Source organism: Microcaecilia unicolor, chromosome 10 (assembly GCF_901765095.1).
Source record: "Microcaecilia unicolor chromosome 10, aMicUni1.1, whole genome shotgun sequence".
Lineage (NCBI taxonomy): Eukaryota > Metazoa > Chordata > Amphibia > Gymnophiona > Siphonopidae > Microcaecilia > Microcaecilia unicolor.
Window position 1 is genome coordinate 219747315 of NC_044040.1, and position 27956 is coordinate 219775270.

At 41.9% G+C, this 27956-nt stretch overlaps 1 protein-coding gene across 2 annotated transcripts in view; it reads right to left on the minus strand.

Moving 5' to 3' along the window:
• The window catches only part of ECE2 (endothelin converting enzyme 2), a 79897-nt gene extending 58299 nt beyond the window's left edge, over positions 1 to 21598 (minus strand). For both annotated transcript variants that reach the window (XM_030216766.1, XM_030216765.1), the window contains exons 1-2: positions 21382 to 21598; positions 8301 to 8387 (exon numbers count right to left, since the gene is read on the minus strand). In XM_030216766.1, coding sequence (XP_030072626.1) covers positions 8301 to 8387; positions 21382 to 21426 — 132 coding nt within the window. In that variant the 5' untranslated portion in view covers positions 21427 to 21598. The remainder of the gene's footprint in view (positions 1 to 8300; positions 8388 to 21381) is intronic.
• Between the last annotated feature and the right edge of the window lie 6358 nt (positions 21599 to 27956).

A 27956-nucleotide genomic window follows, 5' to 3' on the forward strand; every position in this document is an offset into this window, starting at 1 on the left:
CACGTGCATCACTTTGCACTTGCTCACATTAAACGTCATCAAATTCAATTACCTCACTAGTTACTCCCATCTGTGGATCATTTATAAATATATTAAAAAGCAGCAGTCCCAGCACAGACCCCTGGGGAACCCCACTAACTACCCTTCTCCATTGAGAATACTGACCATTTAATCCTACTCTCTGTTTTCTATCTTTTAACCAGTTTTTAATCCACAGTAGGACACTACCAGTTTATGTATTTATGGAATTTTGCCCTTCATTATTTACTGTTTTACTGAGCTTTGTATTTATTGTAATGTGGATAATTAATTGTGCACTGAAAAGGGATGACCCAAACTGAAATAATGTAACTCTTTGATAATCTGGCTGCATAATCTGGGAGGGGTGTAGAGTGCACCAGTCAGATTACGGATCACTGCTATAAAATGGGAGACTTCTGAGTTGGGGGTTTCTCAGAAACTAAGCCACCTTCTGCCGAGCTTCGGTTTCCAAGATGTCAATTCAGCATGACTGTAAATGTACAGTCTCAATAATCACTGCGCTCCTTCCCTCTTACTAATGCTGTGAGGTGCAGGATACACATCCATCCTGCACCCCACAGCAGGGTACAAAGAACAGAGTCCTTGCTCTGTGGAGCTTACAATCTGTCAGACTTGTGAGTTTTTGTACCAAGTAGAGCACTGCTGAGCCCGGTACTTGGATCAGGTTCTGCTTGGCGGCCGGACAACCCCAGGTTTCACCTGCGCTGACCGCCATTCCCCAGAGGTTAAGCCCCTAGGTGCAGGCGGCCTGCAGGACTTACGAGACAGAGCTGGAAGCGGGGTGGAAAACGTATTGGCCAGGCAGGCAGCAGGCAAGAGAGTAAACCAGGAACAGGCAATGACAACAGGCAGGCAGCAGGCAGGGGAGTAATCCAGGAACAGGCAATGACAACAGGCAGACAGCAGGCAGGGGAGTAATCCAGGAACAGGCAATGACAACAGGCAGGCAGGGGAGTAATCCAGGTACAGGCAATGTCAATAGGCAGGCAGGGGAGTAATCCAGGTACAGGCAATGTCAATAGGCAAACAACAGGCAAGAGAGTAATCCAGGTACAGGCAAAGTCAGTAGGCAGGCAGCAGGCAAGAGAGTAATCCAGGCATAGGCAAAGTCAGCAACGAGGGACAAAGTAGAGAAGAAGCAAACTACTGAGCAAGTAACACCTACCAAAGTAGAAGCCGAAGCATGGAGTCCAGGAAGAGCTCAGCTGATAAACTGCTGGCGTCTGACATCAGCAGGAACCAGCAGGGAGAAGGAGCACAGCCATAGGACAAGAGCAGGAGAACTGGAAGACCAATAGGAGAGAAACAAGGGAAGCCAGGCAGAGGAAGAGCAGACCCAGGTGGGTGGAAGCAAAGCAATCAAGGAGCCTGGAAGCCAGGCAGAGAGAGAGCAGAGTCAGGTGCATGGAAGCAAAGCAATTAAGGAGCCTGCAGCCAGAGAAGAACTACACACATGGCTCAGGGCTGTGCCGGTCAAGTGTACGTGTTGATGGGATCCCGTGCAGCCCGAGGACGCCGCTTGCATTGAGGTAGGGGACATGACACAATCTAGTCAAGATAGACAAACTAGAGAAACAAGTTTGAGGAAAACTATTAATATCTGAAAGGTGGGTTAATATGTGTGGTTTAATTTAAATTGTACCCATTAAACTAAAGCTGTGCCGATCGTGAAAAAGGCCTTTTTAAAATTTTTGCCAAAAATGGACATGCGGCAAAATGAAAATTGCCGTGCGTCCATTTTGGGTCTGAGACCTTACCGCCAGCCATTGTCCTAGCGGTAAAGACTCACGTGGTAACGTGGTAATGACCTAGTGCGCCAAATGCCACTTGGCACGTATCTGTTACACGCGCCCGAAAAGAAAAAACATTTTCCCAATGCGTGTATTGGACGACGCCAAAAATGAAATTACCGCAAGAGCCACGCAGTAGTCGGGCGGTTACTCCATTTTGGTGCGCGTTGGGCACATGTAGACGCTTACACGGCTTAGTAAAAAGACCCCCTAGTTCTTCAAAATATGCCTTAGATTGCAATGCGAATTCTGCAAATTCCTTTAAGTCAGAGAAAATGTTTAAAACACCAAATTCGGGAGCCACCAAACCTGATGGAAGGTAAAGGCAGCAGCTGTCTATGTTTCAGTAGCCATCATGAGCAGAAAGCAGCCTCTGGACTACCTGCTGACGTGTAAAGTGGCTTTCCCGAGTGTGAGTGTGTGTGACTGGATGTGTTAGTATGTGCATTTCACAGAATGTGTGTGTCATTGTACATAAGTACATAAGTACATAAGTAGTGCCATACTGGGAAAGACCAAAGGTCCATCTAGCCCAGCATCCTGTCACCGACAGTGGCCAATCCAGGTCAAGGGCACCTGGCACGCTCCCCAAACGTAAAAACATTCCAGACAAGTTATACCTAAAAATGCGGAATTTTTCCAAGTCCATTTAATAGCGGTCTATGGACTTGTCCTTTAGGAATCTATCTAACCCCTTTTTAAACTCCGTCAAGCTAACCGCCCGTACCACGTTCTCCGGCAACGAATTCCAGAGTCTAATTACACATTGGGTGAAGAAAAATTTTCTCCGATTCGTTTTAAATTTACCACACTGTAGCTTCAACTCATGCCCTCTAGTCCTAGTATTTTTGGATAGCGTGAACAGTCACTTCACATCCACCCGATCCATTCCACTCATTATTTTATACACTTCTATCATATCTCCCCTCAGCCGTCTCTTCTCCAAGCTGAAAAGCCCTAGCCTTCTCAGCCTCTCTTCGTAGGAAAGTCGTCCCATCCCCACTATCATTTTCGTCGCCCTTCGCTGTACCTTTTCTAATTCTACTATATCTTTTTTGAGATACGGAGACCAGTACTGAACACAATACTCCAGGTGCGGTCGCACCATGGAGCGATACAACGGCATTATAACATCCGCACACCTGGACTCCATACCCTTCCTAATAACACCCAACATTCTATTCGCTTTCCTAGCCGCAGCAGCACACTGAGCAGAAGGTTTCAGCGTATCATCGACGACGACACCCAGATCCCTTTCTTGATCCGTAACTCCTAACGTGCAACCTTGCAAGACGTACCAATTGTGTGTGCACATTGTAATCTGACACTGTTCTGCACCGTGAAACATCATTCCTCATTTTGCTTCCTCATTTCTTCTCTTTGGGATTTTCCTTTCTTCTCTTATTTTAGATGCTCCATGCGAGGACATTGATTGGGAATATATTGGGCTGGTAGAGATGGGATTCTGGAAGGAACTCAGCTCAAGTACTGCAGGTGTCGGGTGTGCAAGTACTCAGCCAGGGAAGACTGTCTGTGGGCCTGGGGAAAGTCTGTTTCCCAATACCCTGCACTGAGCTCCGGTGAGAGTGAAAACTCAGGCTTCTCAGATCCTCCACATGGTGTTCAGGGAGACTGAAATCATTGTATAAACTCCTCAGCTTTTCTTCTCTGACCCACATTTTGTAATATGAGGGAACCTCTCATGTATACACCAGTGGTTCCTAAGCCTGTTTTACAGGACCCCAGCCACTCGGGTTTTCAGGATATTCACAATAAATATGCATGAGATAGATTTGCATGCTAAGGCAGTAATATTCAGACAAAATTACACCCAGATATTCAATGTTGAATCAGCACCGTGTTCTGTAGGGGTATTTTCCTGCTATCTCATCTTTGCTGGTCTGGGGGCCTATACAAGCCAGAACTATTCCTTTATAACTAATATGGATTCTACAGCCTGTGGCCTGAATACATCTGAAACCATCAAAAACCAGTTTTTCTACAAAGGAAAATCACTGCTTGCCATACCATGATGACTTAATCCAAGGACACGTTGTTTACTGCAAAATAGCCTCGAACTATCTCCTGGGAAAAACGGAGGAGCTTACTTCACAGAGCCCATAGCTCCAAGTTTTTAATGAGAATCAAGATGGAGGTTTGCTCGTCTGATAAGAGTTTCTTTGCTAATAATAAGGCCTCTCTTCATGACTTATGAATTCTGCTGGACAGAATTACACCATTTGTGATTGGTCCATAGGTATGATCTGACCCAGAAAGATGCTAATGTTGGACTGAAGAGAGAGGAGAAAGGGGAAGAACAGAAGATCTGATGGCGGATAGATGGCTCTGAGAGAGAGAGAGAGAGAGAGAGAGAGAGAGAGAGAGAGAGACTGATTTCTAAACACCAGTGAACTGAATTCCTTGTAATAAGCTAAAAAGGTCTGTGTAATCAGTATACAGAGTCAAGACCTTGGACTTTATTCCTGGACTGCGATAAGACTTGAAGGGAAATTCTGCTAGAGTGTCCATGGTAGAATCCGATTCTTCATTCACCGAAAGTCTGCAATATGGACTGCAGGGTGAGATAACAGGAGTTACTACCTACAGTCAGGGTTTAGTTAGTCTAGGTAGGCTTTTATCTGTACAAGACTGGCTTGTCTCTGGATTTGTGGTCTGTAGTGAATTACAGTACTAGCTGCTAAGTGTCTATTTTGCACAATAGATATATTTGTAATCTCTCATACAGAGTTATTTAGCTGATCAGATTTCTCTCTCTCTCTTGGTGCTAATCTATTTTATTTATTTATTTTATTGATTGCATTTGTATCCCACATTATCCCACCTCTTTGCAGGCTCAATGTGGCTTACAATGTATCGTTCTTAGTGGTAATAGATTAGAACGTAGTCACTTATTGTTACATAGAGATATTGAATAACACATTAGAGTTTAAAGCAAGCAGATATTATAAAAGTAGTTACTTGTTGTTAAATAGAGATTTTGCGTGATATAGTAGAAGTATGTAGAAGTATAAAGCAAGCAGATAAAAAATAGTTCTGAGTAAAGGTGTGGGAGATGTGTACATTCACATTTGTTATTCTATGTGGTATGCCTTTTTAAAAAGATGGGTCTTCAGTGATGTTCGGAAGTTTGTTAGTTCGTAGATCCCTCTCAGGTTGTGCGGCAGTGCGTTCCATAACTTGGCACTCAAGTAGGTGAAGTTTGCTGCATGCGTAAGTTTGTATTTTAAACCTTTGCAGCTTAGGAGATGAAGATTGAGGAATGTGCGGGCTGATCTTTCGGCGTTCCTTGTCGGTAAGTCTATCAGGTCTCACATATATGCTGGGGCGTCTCCATGGATGATTTTATGAACTAGTGTACAAATCTTAAACGTGACGCCTTCTTGGAGTGGGAGCCAGTGTAGCTTTGCTCGTAGTACAAGTTTATTTTTGTAACTTGCTTTGCAATTTGCCACTTATAATTTTTATATTTATAATAAATAATAATGTATTCTATTTGTGGCATTGTTCCTTTCATTGGTACAGCTAGCTAGTCCGAGTCTAACGGCCAATTAGGTACTGTCACATCCCTGAGCAAACGAGTCCAGAATAATTGCTTTTGGTGTGATTATCTGATATAGAAGTACCTACAGCCTTAAATAACCGGGTAAGTGCGGACAGACGGCACTTAACCGGATCAGTGCGGTTATTCAGCCTTTATCTGGTTAAGTTAAACCTGACAAAGATAGGCCCCTTAAATAGCAGCCCTATCTGCTCAGTTACATTAACCAGTTAAGTGCCGACTCTGCCCCCCGACCACCCACACAATAGCCACAGCTAGAGGGGACATTCAGTGGCACTAGCCAGCAGGGGCATAGCCAGACCTGACATTTGGGGGGGGGGGGCAGAGTTGACATGGGGGGCACTAGGCATATAGGTGTGAATAGTGCTTGATATACTCCTAAATAATGTCTTAGAGTGCACTTGATAATGGATTTCTAAATATAAACCACACGCACACACATGGAAACCTTGGAAACACTGACATTTTTAAATGAAGTTGCATTATCCCATAACTTAAACTTTGCCATTATAGTTGACTTGAGTCTGGTCAACCTCTCAACACACATCACAGTATCCTGGAAAATAATTACTGCAGTGGCAAATATCCCTCAACTTTATAAGAAATATAAAATACCTTATTAAGCTGTATTAATAAAATAAGTCTTCTTGTCCCTTCCTCTGGTTCTACTGCTTTCTCTCCTTTCTGAAGCTGACATTAATCAGTTGAAGTCCCTGGAGCTCCTGACACTGTTCCTTCCACCCCCTTCTCCCTTACATGAGGAATTGTGATATTGAATAAATAAGTGTATGTTTGTGTCCCTAGTCATGCACCCAAAGGTTATATAATCCTTTCAAGAAAGCCAGTTAATCATTTAATTTATCAGTGGAACATAACCACAAAGGCATGGTATGGTCGTATTTTCAATATGGTGATACTAGAACCCAGCCAAGGAACAGTTTATTTTGAGTTAGTCTTCATGTGGCTTACATTTGAAAATACAGTGAAACAGAATAATAGAATTCAATTATATCATGGGAGCAAGTAGATGGATAAGTCTGAAACATTTAACAAAGTTGAGATTAGCATATATACCCTACTGAGCATTTAAAAGCCTATCCTTTAATGAAGCTGCATATTCAGAAATCAGAGCCATATGTACAGACATGCACACACCAGAACAGGCATCCATACTCACACTGTAAAAGTTAACAACAATTTTTACAGAGCATATCCAAAACTTAATTTTATTTTCTCATTTCCATCTTCCAAAATCCTAGACAGCAGATGTACAGATCAGTAGGACCCAAAGCAGTCCAAAATAAGTAAAGTCAGAAACAACACAGTTTATACCTAATTGTTCAGCCACCCTTAGGATTCACCTTTGGGTTTAAAAAGCAAAACCATATGCATGTAAGGTCTAGATAAACGAATTAAAACACAGTTTAAAGCAAATGCCCTTAATATGTAAAACTTGGTAGCAATAATGAAACAGTGATGGAAATTTCACATAGCAAGCAGCCTGAGACAACAGATTTATTTTCCATTGAACATAATTAACTTTGGCAGCTAATAGTGTGCTGAACTGACCAATGTTGGCACATTTAGACTGACTCTGGACAGTTCTGCATGAAGAAAACCCTTCCCTCATTATTCAATGCCTTGTCTGTGAAATAGTAGAAATAAAAAAAGGCAAGTGCATTTTTATAATATACCACTGCAATCCACAAAACAAAAGGAGCAAGTTCCTACATACTATCTTTTTCTTTTGATGTAGGCATAGGGAAAAAAATGCTCCCAGGTCTCAACCTAATTAAATTTTTTTTTAAACTGTACTTATAAATAGTAAGTCTGATTGTTAAGCACCTGATACTCATAATGTCTGTTTTGGTGGCCCTTTACTAGGTGAAAACATCAGAATACAGAGTGTTCCTATAACCAGACCCTCCAAATGACACAAAGATTATGATTTAGAGCTAATTACTACTCTAACCAATGAAACCAATACTTCCTCTGTGAACATCCATATGCTGCACAAACTGGCATGTTGAAAAATATAAGCGAGATCAAATAAAAATGCCGCCAACAATAAAGAACGACAACGTGGATAGAGATGCGCATAGATTTACTTGCTTTGTTTGGGTAAAGGAGATGACGGGTGCACAGAGGAGAGGGAAAGGGAGACTAACCTCATGGGCTTCAGCCATCTCAATCTAACCGCCTTGGTCAGCTCTCTCCTACTTGCTCCCTTATTTTCGGCTCCCAGCACAACTGCCTTCTTTAATTTTCTGGGTCACCGTCAGCTTGAGTGAGGTAAGCATACTACCTTTGTCGGCCCCGGAAGCTCTCCCTCTGTTGCAGCATCCCACCTATGCGGGACAGGAAATTGCAGCAGAAGGAAATCTACTGGGCCGCCGAAGGCAGTGTGCTTACCTCATTGACGCTTCTGGCAGTCCAGAAATTGAAGCTCTGCAGGGAGCCAAAAGGGAGTAGGAGAGAGCTGACCAAGGCGGTTAGATTGAGAACAGGAGATGGCATGATGGCTGAAGCAGGGAGCGGGAGGGCAGTCAATAGTGCCCAAAACCCAGGCACTTGACTGGCCACCAGCTTTGGGAGGGCCTGAGGCTGGGGGGTCTGGACCCCAGCTAGCCGGGTAAAGCCACTGAATATTCCCTCGGGGTCCAGTCAGCGTGAGTTAACCGGATAACAGTCTCTCTGAACTGTTAACTCACTTTGAATATTGACTCTAAGGAGGCCCAAACAGATGTGTCCTCATGAAAATTATACGCAAATGTATGTTCTGAAATCCCGACTTGCTGGGGGTCCTCCAAGTCAAGTTTATGGATCGCTGATCCACGCAAACACACACTTTCTTCCCTGCTCAAGGTTTTCAGCAATGCACATCCTACCTCCATACTGTCTGGAGAGGTACTTCTGTCTCCAGAGGGGTCTGTGGCCTCCTCATCTGGAAATGTGGTTCTCTTATAATCAGACATCTACAAATGAAAAAAAGACATAAACTGTGAGAAGAAGAGTGGAGAAAAGACAAGGGTCGGTGATGAGACCCTACACTATTACCCTAACCCAAAACCCACTTCTCCTCTTCCTCCACTTTCTATCTCAGTTGATAACACCCTCATCCTCCCCGTCTCATCTGCCCGCAACCTCGGAGTCATCTTTGACTCCTCCCTCTCCTTCTCTGCGCATATCCAGCAGATAGCCAAGACCTGTCGCTTCTTCCTCTTTAACATCAGCAAAATTCGCCCTTTCCTCTCTGAACACACCACCTGAACTCTCGTCCACGCTCTCATTACCTCTCGCCTGGACTACTGCAACTTACTCCTCACCGGCCTCCCACTTAGCCATCTATCCCCCCTTCAATCTGTTCAGAACTCTGCTGCAAGTCTCATATTCCGCCAGAACCGATATACTCATATCACCCCTCTCCTCAGGTCACTTCACTGGCTTCCGATCAGATACCGCATTCAATTCAAGCTTCTCCTTCTTACCTACAAATGCACTCAGTCTGCTGCCCCTCACTATCTTTCTACCCTCATCTCCCCTTACGTTCCCGCCCGTAACCTCCTTTCACAGGATAAATCCCTCCTCTCAGTACCCTTCTCCACCACCGCCAACTCCAGGCTCCGCTCATTCTGCCTCGCCTCAACCTATGCTTGGAACAACCTTCCTGAGCCCTTACGCCAAGCCCCCTCTCTGCCCGTCTTCAAGTGTTTGCTTAAAGCCCACCTCTTCAATGCTGCGTTCGGCACCTAACCCTTACCGTTCAGTGAATCCAGACTGCCCCAATTTGACTGCCCCTATCGGACCGACCGTTCACTTGTCTATTAGATTGTAAGCTCTTTGAGCAGGGACTGTCTCTCTTTGTTAAATTGTACAGCGCTGCGTAACCCTAGTAGCGCTCTAGAAATGTTAAGTAGTAGTAGTAGTAGTAAATGGCATGGTCCTGTCCATCACCACAGCCCAGTCGACAATATTATAGGATCTCAGAGAGTTTCCAGGGTCTCTTCTTGGAGAGCAGTGACAGCCACCAAAAGAAACGACGTCTGAGGATTAGAATGGTAGTCAGAGTATGAAAACCCCCAGTAGGACCCTTAAAAGGGAGTTATAAGCTGGAGGCTTCTGAGCTTTGGCATAAATTATGTGCCAGGATGCAGATTCTTCTGACACATGAAAGGGAGCACCAGAGATATGGCATGGTGACCTTCTAATGTGGAACCTTGCATCACATAGCTGTAATTTGGGTTCCTCTTTCCTACATGCATCACTTTGCACGTCATCTGCCATTTGGATGCCCAGTCTCCCAGGTAAGGTCCTCTTGTAATTTTTCAGAATCCTCTTACGATTTAACAAATTTTAATAACTTTGTGTAATTACCTCATTAGTTACTCCCATCTCTAGATCATTTATAAATATGTTAAAAAGCATGCAGGCTTGAAGATTCAATTCTGAACTCTCAGTAAAAGACCAACACCTCAGTCCTGAGATTTTGGGAAAGAAGAGAAGTCTATTTGTTAGTTTTGGTATTAAGTCCTTAATTGGGCTGGTACCAACAGTGCTTTTAACAGACCCTTGAGGTTTATCACCCACCGCAGGGATTACAATTTGAGCACTTCACAGATACACTAAGTTATTACATGGACTGTTGCTTTTTCATGTATAGGTCCATGCTTGTGGAATAATACCACCCAGAAACAGCACCAGTCTATCCAGACTGCAATGGACTTAGATACAAATCAATTTATGCATCCAGCTTTTCTTACATAAGTACACAACTGTGGAACGTTTTGCCCAAAATCGTGAAATCTATCCACAACCATCTTAACTTCAGGAAGTCACTGAAAACCAACTTGTTTAAGAAGGTCTACCCCCCCCCCCTGATCAAAATTAGCTTTCTACTTCCTGCGACACAGCAAAACTATGGACCATATTGGGCTTTTATCACCACCCCCTCTTTATTTCTTTGTTGCTTTTATTTATGTTTGTTATATGCCTATTACTATATTGTGTATTTGTATTTTACTGAACCGGAGCCTGCCTCTACGGTATTGTGTAAGCCACATTGAGCCTGCAACTAAGTAGGAAAATATGGGGTATAAATGTGTTAAATAAATAAATAAGTAAATAAATTGCCTGAGAGGTTACGAAGTATTAGAGATTTATCTGTGTTTAAAGAGTAGAGAGGTGTGGTAGCCTTGTTAGTCCACTTTTAAAGGTAATCAATAGAAATAAAACAAAATAAAACATGGAAAAGAAAATAAGATGATACCTTTTTTATTGGACATAACAATACATTTCTTGATTAGCTTTTGAAGAATTTGACGAAGAAGAGTAATCTTCGAAAGCTAATCAAGTTATGTCCAATAAAAAAAGTATCATCTTATTTTCTTTCCCATGTTTTATTTTGTTTTGATTATCTGTGTTTAAGAAACAGTTAAGAACTAATTTATTCATTCTGGCATTTTTCTCCTGACTCCTCCGTTTTACTGCATTTTTAAAATCTGATTCTGTAGTGGATTTTGAATTGATTTTTAGTGTTATTTTATTCTTTTATGTATGCTTTATTGTAAAGCCACTGAGGGTAGGAAGGAGGTAGATTCCCTACGATAACAAAGCCAAACAAAACCAAGAGGAGAGTAGGGAAGGACCAGTGGACTTCCAAAATACCAAAAACGATCTAGAAAGATAAAGAGACCAAGAAGACTCAACACATCATGCTTTACCTTTAGGTATAGCTTTGCCATGATCTGACCACGTCATTCATTTTTTCATGAATACATGATTTATTAGCTGATAATTTGCAAAGTTCAGAAAAAGAATGGGGAGGGGGTTTATAGATGGGTTTGGATTTAACCAGGTTTTGGAGCATCTTATAAATGATTTGGGTACCCAAGAAAAAGCATCAGTTGTATTGAAAGAACAATGGAAACAAGCTTTGAATCCTCCTAAGAAAGAGATTAAGGGTAAAAGGGATGATAATTGAATTTTATTCTATTTAATTACACATTTGTATTCTACTTAGCCAAAAAATAATTGGTTCAAGGTGGACCACACCGGCCTAAGAATACACAGATTCTCACAGCGATATCAATATTTTCCCTACACCACCAAAATTTTACACGTTAGTCCAAAGCCTTATTCCATATAATATTCCTCAAATAAAAACGTTGTCAACTGTTTTCTAAATCATGTATAACTCAATTGCACACATAGTTGAAAAGAACGTGAATTCCATAACTCTGGGCCAATACCAATTATATCAAGCTTTCAATCTAAAATATTTAGCAGAAGGCATCGATAGACGGAATTCATCTTATGATCTTAAACTTCTACTTGAACATATCATATACTTTGGGGCCATACCATACAGAATTTTTAACATAAATAGAAGCACCTTAAAATCTATTCTTGTCTTTATGGGTATTCAATGAATCTTCATCAGATATGGAGTTGCCTTCTCATATTTTGATCTACTAAAAATCAACTTTGCTGCTACATTTTGTAACATTTGTAAGTGTGAAAGTTATTAATATAACAGCTTGTATCACTAATTGTAAATGGTTTATATCAAAATAATGTCTAATATGATGGATTTGTCTCAATTTTCCATACATTTTCTGTGATAGAAAATGTATCTGTTCATCCAAAGTCAGCCTAAAATCAGATCAACTCCTAACAGTTTAATTTCCCAGCATAAGGGTAAACGTAATTGCAATCCTTCAATACTCAGGATTTCAGATGGTTTGATCTCTTGAGCACCTCCTACGCAGAGTATCTTAGGGGTCCAAAACCTTTTATATTGAAGGATCTTGATTGTGGAATGACTTACTTGTGGAATTAAGAAGGAGAATTATTTAGAGTTCAGGAAGATACTCATGGCGTATTTCTTCACTCAGGCCTTTTTTGGATCATTTATTTTTAATTACAGTTTGGAATTTGTTTTTTTTGTTTGTTTTGTTTTTGTGTGATGGAGATTGTTTTTATAATTTTATGAATGTTATTTTGTAAACCACCTAAATATAGCATAGAGCAGTCTATAAATTGTGTAATAAATAAATAAATAAAGTGTTTCTTAATGGATTTAGTGTGCTGTCACAAGGTCTTAGGGCTAACTGCAACCCCAGTTCCCTTGTTAACGTCAGGATCTCAGCCAAGGGACCTATAGTGCGCACTAGGAAACTTCGCCTACAAGAAAAGAGCTCAGACACAGTCAATTGCAGCATTGGCGAGAACTCTAGTAGGCCTTGGTCCTGGGCCTCCTCTCACTCAGGGTTACGTTTTCAAATACCCTTGATCTGGTACTCATTCCACCCAGCACCTCCTTTTCTTAGACACAACATAAGCTCTGTTAATTTCAAAACATTGAGACTCTTCCTATATGACAGAACATACTTGTTAGCAGATTTTGGGCCATATGCAAATCAGGTTCTCTTCATGGCCTAGCCTTATACAAATTATTCCTGGTTGTAGCCTCCTCCAACCAACTCTATGTGTGTGTGTGTGTGTGTGGGGGGGGGGGGGTAATTCTCCTTACGTATATTTCTCTTCCACATACCAATGTTGAACTGAGCTCTCTCTCTGGAGTACTAGGAACTCAATTAAACAGCCTCCACCCGTCTGAAAAATGTGTGATTGAACTGGGTATACCGCAAGGCAGGGGCGTAGCCAGACACACAATTTTGGGTGGGCCTGGGCCTAAGATGGATGGGCAGAAGAACTCTGCCTTGTCCCACAAGTGATTTGGTCTCTCTCTCTCTCTTGCGTGCATGTCATATGGTCTCTCAAACATCCTCCCCTCCCCTGCATACCTTTTAAATAGCAGATTTTCATCGACAGCGAGCAGTAACTAATACACACTGCTCATGTTTGCCCCACAGCCTTCCCTCTGATGAAACTTCCTGTTTTCGCATAGGTGGGAATACATCAGTGGGAAGGCTGTGGGGCCGGTGCAAGCAGTATGTATCAGTCGCTGCTCACTGCAGGCGAAGATCTGCTATTTACAAGGTATGCAGGCAGTTGTTGGGAATTTTCAGCTGGTGGGATTTGGGAATCCCTGCCAACCACATCATAGGTGTGCTGCTACTGGGTGGGCCCGAGCCCAAAGTGGATGAGCCTGGGCCCACCCAGGCCCACCCTTGGCTACGCCATTGCCGCAAGGGTCAGCCCTCTTTGATTTACTTTTTAATCTCTTTTTTACTTCACTGGGTTCAGTATTTTTAGAACTGAAAGTGTCATTCAGAATGTAGATGATGTACAATTTTTTCCCTCTTGAGAAGGGCTTACAAGATCCAAATTTTAAATTGACACAGTATCTTGACAGAATTAATGGATGGATGATCGTAGGCTTTCATTGAACCCAGCCAAAACTGAAATTATGTATATAGGGAGGGCTATAGATCCTTCTTTATCACCTGTGTTAACATACCGAGGAGTTACATTTAGTGTGAAATCTTATCTTCAAAACCTTGGTGTCATGTTTGATTCAAATCTTACAATGCAAAATCAGATTGATCAAGAAGTAATTTCAACCTCTTCTTTAAAATTTGTCTTTTAAGTAGGTTAAAAAGTATGGTAGCTGCAGTAGATTTTCAGACAATTGTGCAGAGCCTGGTACTGACTAGGATTGACTATTGCAATTCTTTATAACTAGGGAGTCATCTGCCAGACTGCAGGTTGTCCAGAATAGTTTCAAAACTTCCTGTACCGAGGGAATTACACTGGTTGCCAGTTGTGCAAAGGGTGAATTTTAGAATTCTCTCTGGTTCATCCCCGTATTTTGTTAATATTCTGAAAATGTATACGCCGACACGGTCGCCGAGATCTGAATCCGCTAAGCAATTGTGCGGTCCAGGCTTTTTCTATTGCAGCACTTCTACGGTGGAACAATATGTTGTGTAAATGTTTAGCAATTTAAAAGATTGTTGAAGACTCATTGCTTTGATAAAAGCTTTTCTAGAAGAACAGGATTCTTTTTGTGATGGTTATGATTTGCGGATGGTTCATTTTCTGTCAATTGTATGTGTTGGTCCTTTAGGGCATTTTTAAATGCTCACTGTTTTTGTAATTGCTTGGTTGGAGGGATAGGATCTTTTGTTGATGGACATAATTTTGTAAAGAGCGTTATGTATTGTATTTGGAATTTTAGTTATGTATGTGTAATGTAAACCCACTTTTGTTAAAGCGAGATATACATTTTAAAAGGTCTTGAGTGTCCTGAATTTATGCCCTTGGCCTGGATTGGCCGCTGTCGTGGACAGGATGCTGGGCTCGATGGACCCTTGGTCTTTTCCCACTGTGGCATTACTTATGTACTTATGTCCTCTACTTGGCTCACTTTTATTACATAGAGCAGTGATTTAACCTATTGTGATGTCATAGTGGCTCATTCCACCAATAAGAGCCAACCTCATTAGTGATGTCACAATGGCTTGATTGTATAGAATGTTTGTACGTTTGGGAAGCTCACCAGGTGCCCTTGACCTGGATTGGCCGCTGTCGTGGACAGGATGCTGGGCTCAATGGACCCTTGGTCTTTTCCCAGTGTGGCATTACTTATGTACTTATATGTATGAATAACTGAAACTGTACTGGAAAAGGTAGAACAGTAAAGAGAGAAGGAAGTAAATGTTAATGTGATTGTTGCCCAGGGTGGAAGTGAGTCTGTAACAGGAACAGACTGTCTTGGTTGATTACTTGTTCACCAATAAAGCTTTTCCTTTGACTTTATACTGCCCTTTGCCTGTGTTTGTGAAGTCCTGAAGCCAGCTGCAAGTCTCATTACTACACCTACACAAACCAGATCACATTTCCTGTCTGGATGCATAAATATGAACAATTCCATTACCTTTTACTTGAAATACTGCCAATACTTTCCCCAAACAAAATCAAATCATCTTGCAACAACATACCAGCTTTCCCATTACAAATATTTCAATTATTTGTAGCAACGAAACAACAGGGCGTGTGCTTCCATGACAGCATGGTTGTAAATCTGAATGCATGGATCAGCTGATTTGTAAAATAAAGCGGGAAATGTGTAAGAGCGACACCAGCCCAATATCCCAATCAACAGATCACTGAAACCAACTTCAACAGTCATGGCAAAATGCAGGAGAATTTTCCTTTCGCTCTCTAGCATAAAACCCCAGTCAGTCAAAATTCAAACCCTGCAGTCAGCAGGCCACAACATTTATTTAAATCACCCTCCTAGATTCAGTGGTGCTGAATGTATATAATGCGTATGGTCACCAAGCAATATTCAACTGCTAATCATATAACCAGGGCTTTTTTTGAGGGGGTACTTGAGGGTACTGAGTACCGGCACCTTTTCCATTATCTGCTAAAACTGACCCATGGAACCCAAGTTTTAATGATAGAGCTCAGGTTCTACACACCAATTCTGTCTTGTGATTGCAGATTCTGTGACTGGTTGCAGGAGGCCTGGCTATTATGGGGTGGGTCCCTCAGTGATCACCCTACTCCTGAAAGGTGGCCTAGCATTTGAGTACCCACACCTTTTTTTGCTAGAAAAACCACACTGCATATAACTAAACCGTTTAGCTGAGGACGGTATTTTGTTGAACATTTGCGGATCAGAGCCCCTGCTACAGGTATAAATACTTCTGAATATGGTTGGTTTATGCTTTATTAGACTTGATATACTGCCTTTGGCAAAAAAAAAAAAAAGTAACCAATCAGTTTACAAAATAAAAGTTAGACGATTAGAAAGGAATGTCATAGCAAAAACAAAAAAAAGATTCAGACAGTGGAGTAGAAATAAACAGAAACAAACAGAAGACAGGGGTAGATCATTGTGAGTCCAAAGCAAGTGGTTTATTGATGAGTAATGACTAAAAGTGACTTGACACCTAAAAATTCTGCACGGAAAAAAATACGCCTAGGTATAGTCTCTAAAGTATGCCTAAATTTTATAGGATAGGCATAAATTTCTGTATGGTCACCAGACAAGATTCAAGATGGCGGACTGAACCTGTTGTAGATCTCCACGTCTCTTTCTTACTGCTGTTATGCCGAAGCGTAGGGGAAGGTCGACAACCACGGGGACCTCTTGTTAGCCTCCCGTACCAACTGTGGAGATCCAAAGTGTCAATACGATCGGAGGGTGGCACGCTTGCGACGCCAAGGACAAGTGGAAACCTGGAGACGCCGCTAGTGCGTGAAGAGATTGCTGTTACAATCTTTAAATCTTCCAAATTTCTTAGAGGAGAAACCAGCTGAAGTTACCCTGGACAAGTTGTGGGCCTTAATAGTGTATCTGGGTAAAGTTTTATGTCCACAAACACAAAGTTTGGAGACACGAATTAAAAAATTAGAAAAACAAGTGGAAAAAGAAAAATTGGAGATGAAGAAATTATCGAAGAAAGTAGAAACTCAGGAGAAAGATCTAGCCAAAACTCAAGAAATTCAGATAATAAAAGATAATACAAATATGCAAAGGAAAATAGAGTTTTTGGAAAAGTCCTTGAGATCTAATAATTTGAGATTCTTGAATTTCCCTAGAGTACCATTGGTTACGCCTAGGGAAATGCTGAACAGATATATAAAAGACATATCTGGAGCTAAGGAAGAAGCTATCCCTCCTTTCTCCCAAGTGTTTTACCTGCCGAGTAGGCCAACAGGAACCCAATTGTCCGCACAACAATCTGACCCTCCGTTGGATGTGTTAGCAATTTTGGAATTATCAGATTCTGATTTGGTAACTTCTTCCACTTTATTGGCAACTGTGGCCTTAACTCTTGATAAAGTTTGGATTATGAAAATGTTTTTTAAAAATCAAGATAAAGAATTTATGGGTCTTAAAACACTTATATTCCCGGATGTTTCTAAAGAGACTCAGAAAAGACGTAGGCAGTTTTTACTGCTTAAGTTAGGAGTTCTTCAGTTTGGTCCGACCTTCTATTTGCGTTACCCATGTAAATGCATAATCCACTATCAATCGATGAAATATAGTAACATATAGTAACATAGTAGATGATGGCAGAAAAAGACCTGCACGGTCCATCCAGTCTGCCCAACAAGATAAACTCATATGTGCTACTTTTTGTGTATACCCTACTTTGATTTGTACCTGTCCTCTTCAGGGCACAGACCGTATAAGTCTGCCCAGCACTATCCCCGCCTCCCAACCACCGGCTCTGGCACAGACCGTATAAGTCTGCCCCGCCTCCCACCACCGGCTCTGGCACAGACCGTATAAGTCTGCCCAGCACTATCCCTGCCTGTTTTCTTTGAGCCATTACAACTCATGGAATTTCTGGTAGCCGAAAGTTCTTTGGAGTTGAGAGAAGGCTAAGGAATATTACCATCAAATTTGAGCTCTATATAAAATGGGACACTTAATTGATAAAGGTTTCTATATTTTCCTGAAGTTTTATTTTAATAAAAAAAAAATTCTACACATGTTAATGTTGAATCAATAATTGAGGACGAGTATAACTAGTCATTGAAGAATTATGTTCTTATTTGTTTATAAAAAGTAACTGATATTGTATAGTTTACCTTTTCTGTACAAGTTATTAGCTTGATGACTAATATATAAATAAAAAAATAATTTAAAAAAATTTCTGTATGGTATATAGAATAACATTGAGCACCTTTTCATGTGACCAAAATGTAGTTGCAGTCATTTATGCCACGTTTTACTTGAAGTAAATCTCAATGCCTAAATCAGGCACAGAGTGGGTGTATTCTTTAACAACGCGCATAGATTTTAGAAATGCCCAAGCATGAGTTGGTATTTGAGTGTTTAACTTTAGGCACAAAGAAATTGAACTCTAAGCAAGTATTCAATAACGGCAAAGTCAGGCGTAAGTCGGTATTTGAATGTCTAATTTTAGGCCCGCGTGCATTGAAGCCATGTCAAAGGCTGGTGGAAAAGCTCACATGTAAACACTCTCAGTTGCGCAAGTAACTGACAGTATTCTATAAAGTTAGTACGTAAGTGTCTGACCCACCCATTACACGTCCAGGCCCATCTCATGTTAATGCCTCCTTTGCAGTTCTAGGAGTAAATGCTAATTAGTGACACTTAAGGGTCATTATTGCTAAAGTCAATTAGCACCCACTTAAACAATTAACCCCCACCCCCATTTACTAAGCCATTCTAGCTGCTGCAGTGCCCTAATGCCAACACACCCCATTCACTGTGAACGGGCTGTGTCGGCTTTGCTGCTTGGTTCAGTAAACAAGGGGGTGTGTTAGGTGCTTGCGTGTACAATTTTATGCACTAGGTTGCAAAATTGTGTGCCCACAGGTATAGAATAGGGGGTTTATGTGGAAAATTTGGCTAAAGCTGCAAATTTGCGTTTTTGAAATTTCCCCTATTCTAAATATATTACACCTCGAGCTATGTAGAGGAAATATCTGACAGTTCTTGAAATACCAGAAAATAATATGATTTGCCTTTGAAAACTTCATGGAATCAGGATCCTTCTTTGGAAACTGCTCCACAGGATTTGGATTTAGCCAATTTAACTCAGTGTTTAGAAGCACCCTGAACAAGAGGTTTCATTGGTTTCTGTTTTAATGGTGATTTGAGCCTTGACCTCAGACAGAGACTGGCTGCTCAGAATTTATTTTAAGCAAAGATAGAAGTTGTTGTATGACAAGAAGATTTGGATTTTCCCAGATGTATGGAGAGAGACTCAGAGGAAAAGGAACTTCCTTTTTTTGTGACCTGGGCTATTGCAGCTTGGGGGATCTTTTCTTTTGAAATACTCTTGTAAATGTATGCTTACATTTAATTCTCAGAGATATGGGTTTGTTTGTTCCCTCAGGGTAGATGGCTTTTTTGGCTACTAGAAAACTGTCTGTTGGGGAACTGGGAGGAACCTAGAGTTTATTTTTTAAGGTTTTAGCTTGATGCCAGAGAACTTAATTCTTCTTATTTTCTTTTACCGTTGGTCTGTATTTCCCTTAATAGCTCCTGGGCCCTCTTTATTTGTGGACTAAGTGGAGCTGTAATATTATCTTTATTCTCCACATTGGTGGTTACCTTATTTTGCATTGGGATTCTGCTCTATTTCTGGACAAGTGTAAAAGTTGATATTGTAAATTTAAAATTGCATAAAAAAAAAAAAACATTTAAAAAAATACTTGACAATAACAGAGGCACACAAAACTAAAAACCGGACCTATAAAACACTCAATGAAAGCTGTATCAATCCAACTAGGGACTGAAGCTGGGTAAGTCTCTCCACTCTACGTTGCCTCTAGCTTCACCTACAAACCTGAGTTTGCTAAGCACATAGGGTTACATTCTATATATGGTGCCTGAAAATTCCATGCAGGAAAAAATACATCTAGGTGTATTCTGTAAAGTACATCTAAATTTTACAGAATAGGCTTAAATTTCTGCATGGTATATAGAATACACCGAACAACTCTCTGTGCAACCAAATTTAGTCACAGGCACGTTTTAATTGGCGTAAATCCTGACACCTACATTAGGCATAGATAGGGTGTATTCTATCAAAACGCGCATAGATTTTAGAAACGCCCATGCCCTGCCCATGACCATGCCCCCTTTTCAACGCGACTTAGAATTTACACGCATCACGTTACAGAATACGCTTAGTGAATACTGTACATAAGTTTTAATTAATGCCAATTAGTGCTGATAAATGCTTGTTAACATCCAATTGGCAGCGCTGATTACCTAGGTAATCAATTAAGTTCATCTTATATAATAAAACTCACCCTCAACGTTCTGAGGACACAGACATCACTTCCGCCATCAAAATGGGTTTGAAGGGTTTGTGGTGGTGAAGACACCAAAATCGCCGTCTCGAGGCCCCGCCCTCGCGTCAAATATGATGACGTCGAGGGCGGAGCAATGGCGTCACACGAGAGTGGAGCGATGGCGTATGGTGCGTTCAGGAGCTGCAGAGCAATGGCGTCAGAACGACGAAGGGGTCGGCAGGTAGGTAGGTATGGAGGCAGGGAGGGAGGAGGGGGGGTGTTAGGGAGGAAAACCTTGCTAGCGCCTGTTTCATTTGCTCCAGAAACGGGCCTCTTTTACTAGTAAGTATATAAGTATTGCCATACTGGGAGAGACCAAAGGTCCATCAAGCCCAGCATCCTGTTTCCAACAGTGGCCAATACAGGTCACAAATACCTGGCAAGATCCCAAAAAAGTACAAAACATTTTATACTGCTTATCCCAGAAATAGTGGATTTTCTCCAAGTCCATTTAATAATGGTCTATGGACTTTTCCTTTAGGAAGCCGGCCAAACCTTTTTTTAAACTCCGCTAAGCTAACCGCCTTTACCACATTCTCTGGCAATGAATTCCAGAGTTTAATTACATGTTGTGTGAAGAAACATTTCCTGAAGAGGACAGGTACAAATAAAAAGTAGCACATATGAATTTATCTTGTTGGGCAGACTGGATGGACCGTGCAGGTCTTTTTCTGCTGTCATCTACTATGTTACTATGTTATGTATGTTAATACAGGGAAAGTTTTATATCAGGTATATAATGCTAAACATGTGCGGGTGTCAAGACAAGCTGGTCTTCACCCCCACCCAATACCCAGACAAGAATGAAAACAGAAAATAAAGGAAGAAATTTTAAAAGAAAAACAGAAAGTATAAGGAAAGAGATGAGAGATGTAATGTGCATTGAAATCTTGAGCAGATAATCACTGAAGAAAAGGCACAAAGACAAAATGCAGAGACATGAACAAAATCATGACATGCATATGTTCAGCTGCAATTTGACCATGGAAAAACTGACTGAGAGGACACAGGATCAGGCCACAGCATAACTGACCAGCGAATTCTTGCTCAGTCACACTTTGGATGCCTGGAGTCTTTTATCAGCCCCGAATTGGTGTTAGCCAAACTCTGAGAATAGCTGCAAGGCTAAGAATACCCCAACCCACATGGTCACCTCCCCTCCCCTCATCATCTCCCATCAAAATTCAAACCCAGATCCTCCAAATTACTTACGGCATTGCTGAGTTCCCGGAGAGCTACACTCATCCTGGAAAACATGGAACAAATTCCCGGTGCTGGAGGTCTACCTCCCCTTGCCCAAGCAAGCAGCCCCTCTGTCTTCCATCATCCTGCCAGCCAGGCACAGCTAAGCAATGGGCTCCATGCAGCTCTCTCTCTCTGCCTCTCCAGGTCTCGGGGTGACTACGCCATCACAGACAGGCCTTGCCAGAGAGAGGGAGAGGGGAAGGGAGGGAGGAGGGGATGAGTCTCCAGCTGAAGCCCAGATGGTTACTATGACAAAAAATCTATTGTATCCATGAAGGCAGAAAGACAGGCTAGAAGAGGAGGAAGGAGAGAGAGAGAGAGAGAGAGAGGTCAAATACAGCAATGGATGAGTCCAGGAAGCATTAGGAAAATTAATTTGATTTTACTTTCTGGCTATTTCCCTAAGACACGGACGTGACAGGATGCTAAATGAAAGGCACTGGGAAAATAAACAGATTTAACCTACACTGAGACCATTTCCAAGAAACATAAGCCAGTCTATAAACATGGAACAACAGTAACATATAAATACTTAAAGAGGGAAGTGGAACATTAGCACAGCCTTCTGTCAGGTCCTCAATAACGAATACAAAAATCCCTAACCAACAGCCAAAGCCCTGCACAGACATCCGATTACTGGATTCCTAACAAGCACCCTTTACCCCACATGTAAAACGTCTGATTACATTTACAAAAAGCTAACTCTCCTCTCTGGCAAACTTAAATCACTGCAAACTGAGAGAGAATTAAATGCATGATATATTTGACCATGATCAGCTCTAGGACACGTCAGGCAGCAGCCAGGAGCCTTTGCCCCACCCTCTCTGCTGGAGACACTTTCAGCCCAAGGACTAAAGGTAAATGTCTCACAGATCAAAGACAGAACATTTCCTCAGCTTGACCTCCACCAAAGAAGGTTTGCAAGAGAGCCTAAACCTGCTAGTGACCTATCACAAACATCCTGATTTGCAGAAGGAAACAAGCACAAATTCAACATGTTTCTACACAGTCAAGAAGCAGGGGCACATGCATCTGGAAGCTTTAAACGGGTATAAACAATGCTGTAAGAAAAAGCTCTAAGCGTCTTATGTGCTATAAAGAAACCCTCAGCCAAGCTACTCTTAAAGCTACTGCATACTACAACCATGCAGTCACTGTTACCTCAAAACTACAGAATGGGACCAAATCTCAATAGAAAGGTTTCCTTACTAGTGTCACAGAGTACGTCAAGCTCCATCTCTGGCCGTCTTCAAATCTAAGCTAAAAGCCCACCTTTTTGATGCAGCTTTTAACTCCTAACCCTTATTCACTTGTTCAGAACCCTTATTTTATATCCTCACTTTAATATTCCCTTATCTCTTGTTTGTCCTGTTTGTCTGTCCTAATTAGATTATAAGCTCTGTCGAGCAGGGACTGTCTCTTCATAAGTACATAAGTACATAAGTAGTGCCATACTGGGAAAGACCAAAGGTCCATCTAGCCCAGCATCCTGTCACCGACAGTGGCCAATCCAGGTCAAGGGCACCTGGCACGCTCCCCAAACGTAAAAACATTCCAGACAAGTTATACCTAAAAATGCGGAATTTTTCCAAGTCCATTTAATAGCGGTCTATGGACTTGTCCTTTAGGAATCTATCTAACCCCTTTTTAAACTCCGTCAAGCTAACCGCCCGTACCACGTTCTCCGGCAATGAATTCCAGAGTCTAATTACACGTTGGGTGAAGAAAAATTTTCTCCGATTCGTTTTAAATTTACCACACTGTAGCTTCAACTCATGCCCTCTAGTCCTAGTATTTTTGGATAGCGTGAACAGTCGCTTCACATCCACCCGATCCATTCCACTCATTATTTTATACACTTCTATCATATCTCCCCTCAGCCGTCTCTTCTCCAAGCTGAAAAGCCCTAGCCTTCTCAGCCTCTCTTCATAGGAAAGTCGTCCCATCCCCACTATCATTTTCGTCGCCCTTCGCTGTACCTTTTCCAATTCTACTATATCTTTTTTGAGATACGGAGACCAGTACTGAACACAATACTCCAGGTGCGGTCGCACCATGGAGCGATACAACGGCATTATAACATCCGCACACCTGGACTCCATACCCTTCCTAATAACACCCAACATTCTATTCGCTTTCCTAGCCGCAGCAGCACACTGAGCAGAAGGTTTCAGCGTATCATCGACGGCGACACCCAGATCCCTTTCTTGATCCGTAACTCCTAACGCGGAACCTTGCAAGACGTAGCTATAATTCGGGTTCCTCTTACCCACATGCATCACTTTGCACTTGTCAACATTGAACTTCATCTGCCACTTGCACGCCCATTCTCCCAGTCTCGCAAGGTCCTCCTGTAATCGTTCACATTCCTCCTGCGACTTGACGACCCTGAATAATTTTGTGTCATCGGCGAATTTAATTACCTCACTAGTTATTCCCATCTCTAGGTCATTTATAAATACATTAAAAAGCAACGGACCCAGCACAGACCCCTGCGGGACCCCACTAACTACCCTCCTCCACTGAGAATACTGGCCACGCAATCCTACTCTCTGCTTCCTATCTTTCAACCAGTTCTTAATCCATAATAATACCCTACCTCCGATTCCATGACTCTGCAATTTCTTCAGGAGTCTTTCGTGCGGCACTTTGTCAAACGCCTTCTGAAAATCCAGATATACAATATCAACCGGCTCCCCATTGTCCACATGTTTGCTTACCCCCTCAAAAAAATGCATTAGATTGGTGAGGCAAGACTTCCCTTCACTAAATCCGTGCTGACTTTGTCTCATCAGTCCATGTTTTTGTATATGCTCTGCAATTTTATTCTTAATAATAGCCTCCACCATCTTGCCCGGCACCGACGTCAGACTCACCGGTCTATAATTTCCCGGATCTCCTCTGGAACCTTTCTTAAAAATCGGAGTAACATTGGCTACCCTCCAGTCTTCCGGTATTACACTCGATTTTAGGGACAGATTGCATATTTCTAACAGTAGCTCCGCAAGTTCATTTTTTAGTTCTATTAATACTCTGGGATGAATACCATCAGGTCCCGGTGATTTACTACTCTTCAGCTTGCTGAACTGACCCATTACATCCTCCAAGGTTACAGAGAATTTGTTTAGTTTCTCCGACTCCCCCGCTTCAAATATTCTTTCCGGCACCGGTGTCCCCCCCAAATCCTCCTCGGTGAAGACCGAAGCAAAGAATTCATTTAATTTCTCCGCTACGGCTTTGTCCTCCTTGATCGCCCCTTTAACACCATTTTCGTCCAGCGGCCCAACCGACTCTTTGGCCGGTTTCCTGCTTTTAATGTATCTAAAAAAGTTTTTACTATGTATTTTTGCTTCCAACGCTAATTTCTTCTCAAAGTCCTTTTTTGCCCTCCTTATCTCCGCTTTGCATTTGGCTTGGCATTCCTTATGATCTATCCTGTTACTTTCAGTTGGTTCTCTTCTCCACTTTCTGAAGGATTGTTTTTTGGCTCTAATGATTTCCTTTATCTTACTGTTTAGCCACGCCGGCTGACGTTTAGTCTTTTTTCCCTTTTTTCTAATACGTGGAATATATTTGTCCTGAACCTCCAGGATGGTGTTTTTAAACAGCATCCACGCCTGATGCAAGTTTTTTACTCTGCGAGCTGCTCCTTTCAGTCTTTTTTTCACCATTTTTCTCATTTTGTCGTAATCACCTTTTCTATAGTTAAACGCTAGCGTACTTGATTTCCTAGTTTCACTTCCTTCAATGCCAATATCAAAACCGATCATATTATGATCACTGTTATCAAGCGGCCCTCGTATCGTTACCCCCTGCACTAGATCATGAGCACCACTAAGGACTAAGTCTAGTATTTTTCCTTCTCTTGTCGGCTCCTGAACTAGCTGTTCCATGAAGCTGTCCTTGATTTCATCAAGAAATCTTATGTCCCTTACGTGTACAGATGTTACATTAACCCAGTCTATATGCGGGTAATTGAAATCCCCCATTATTATTGTGTTGCCCAGTTTGTTTGCGTCCCTGATTTCCTTTAACATTTCCGCATCCGTCTGTTCGTCCTGGCCAGGCGGACGGTAGTACACTCCTATCACTATCCTTTTCCCCTTTGCACATGGAATTTCAATCCACAGTGATTCCAAGGAGTGTTTTGCTTCCTGCAGAATTTTCAATCTATTTGATTCAAGGCTCTCGTTAATATACAATGCTACCCCTCCACCAATCCGATTCACCCTATCACTACGATATAATTTGTACCCCGGTATGACAGTGTCCCACTGGTTATCCTCCTTCCACCAGGTCTCAGAGATGCCTATTATATCTAATTTTTCATTTAGTGCAATATATTCTAACTCCCCCATCTTATTTCTTAGGCTCCTGGCATTCGCATATAGACATTTCAAACTATGTTTGTTGTTCCTAAGTACATCATGCTTAGTACTTGACAGTATTAACTGGCAATCTTTTGTCTGATTTTTATTGTTATTTAAAGATACCCGATCTACTACAATCTCTTTTGCAACCTCACTATCAGGATACTCTATCTTCCCTGTTATGGTGATATCTTTGAAAGATACCTTATCCCGAACCATGCTCTTTTGAGCGACTGTCGGCCTTCCCCCCATTTCTAGTTTAAAAGCTGCTCTATCTCCTTCTTAAACGCCGATGCCAGCAGCCTGGTCCCACTCTGGTTAAGATGGAGCCCATCCTTTCGGAATAGGCTCCCCCTTCCCCAGAATGTTGCCCAGTTCCTAACAAATCTAAAGCCCTCCTCCCTGCACCATCGTCTCATCCACGCATTGAGACTCTGGAGCTCTGCCTGTCTCTTGGGCCCTGCGCGTGGCACAGGTAGCATTTCAGAAAATGCTACCCTGGAGGATCTGGATTTCAGCTTTCTACCTAAGAGCCTAAATTTTGCTTCCAGAACCTCTCTCCCACATTTTCCTATGTCATTGGTACCCACATGTACCAAGACAGCGGACTCCTCCCCAGCACTATCTAGAAACCTATCTAGGTGACACGTGAGGTCCGCCACCTTCGCACCAGGCAGGCAAGTCACCAGGCGATCCTCACGTCCACCAGCCACCCAGCTATCTATATGCCTAATGATCGAATCATGATCAAGTGTACAGCGCTGCGTACGTCTAGTAGTGCTATAGAAATTATAAGTAGTAGTCTTTGGGATTCCAGAATCTTGCTACTCTTTGGGATTCCGGAATCTTGCTACTCTTTGGGATTCTGCACAGAATCTTGTACTCTGGGATTCTAGAATCTTGTACTCTTTGGGATTCTAGAATCTTGCTACTCTTTGGGATTCTGTATGGAATCTTGCTGTTCTTTGGGATTCTAGAATCTTGCTACTCTTTGTCCTTATCCCTTATTTGTCCTGTTTGTCCTTATTAGATTGTAAGCTCTGTCGAGCAGGGACTGTCTCTTCATGTTCAAGTGTACAGCGCTGCGTATGTCTAGTAGCGCTATAGAAATAAGTAGTAGTAGTAGAGCAGTAGTAGTACAGTAGAGTATGGGCTGGCTGGTGATTTTCTACCATCATTAATTATGCTACTATCAAACCTCTACCTCTAGTTCTGTAAACAGAAACTCCTCCCAAGTTCAAGTGTATTTCATAAATCACCTATCAGCGGAGATCATAGCAGTTTACATAGCAATAGAATAAAATGAGGAAAAAGGAAAGACAGAGACAGCTGCGAAAATAAGGACAAGCAACCATGCAGAACAAGAGGAAAGGAGAGAATGCATTATTTCATAAAGGAAAGTTTGCGGTGGGGGAGTCATTTCTCTATCACCATCACTGCAGCACCCGGAGAGCAAGTCATGAAGACATCAATCAGATGGTTATGGATAAGCTGTAGAGAAGTAGAACACCTTAAGTTGTGATGTGAAATTGGAAAAAGATAGCTCCGTCCTGAGATAAAGAGGTAGAAACACTAAAGCAAGAGTGGCATATAACCTCCCAATGAACCTGGAATAAGAGGAGATAACAAGATGGCCTTGACTGGATAATCGAAGGGTTCTTTGAGGAGTAAAGGTTGGGAGAAGGCTAGCGCGAAATAGAGCCCTGAGGATTGAATCTGAGGGGTGAGGATAAGAACCTTGGAAAGGGTCCTGTAAGAGATCTGGAAAAAGAGGGGTAACGTGATCAAACGTTTTCTTTCCATGGAGTAGCCTGATAGCTGTGTCCTGAGTAAGCTGAAGCCTGTGAATCTGAAGACTGGGGAGACACTTTGTTGTGATAATCAAGTTTAAAGATAAGATATGGAAAGAAGATGGTTCAAGATGAGCAGAAAGATCTGATCTGCTGCAGTGTAAAAAAAACCATGAGGACACAACTTGGGTATACGTGGATGAAAGGAACGCTCCTGGTTAAGAATAATGCTCGGAATCTGTAGGGAAGAGGGGCTCCATTGGTAGCACAGGCAGAACTGTAGAGTATGGGTGAAGGGAGAAAATTGGGAATTCAGACTTTGCTATGTTGAATTTTAGTTCATCCTCTGAAAGCCAGTGAACAACACCATCCAATTTAGAAG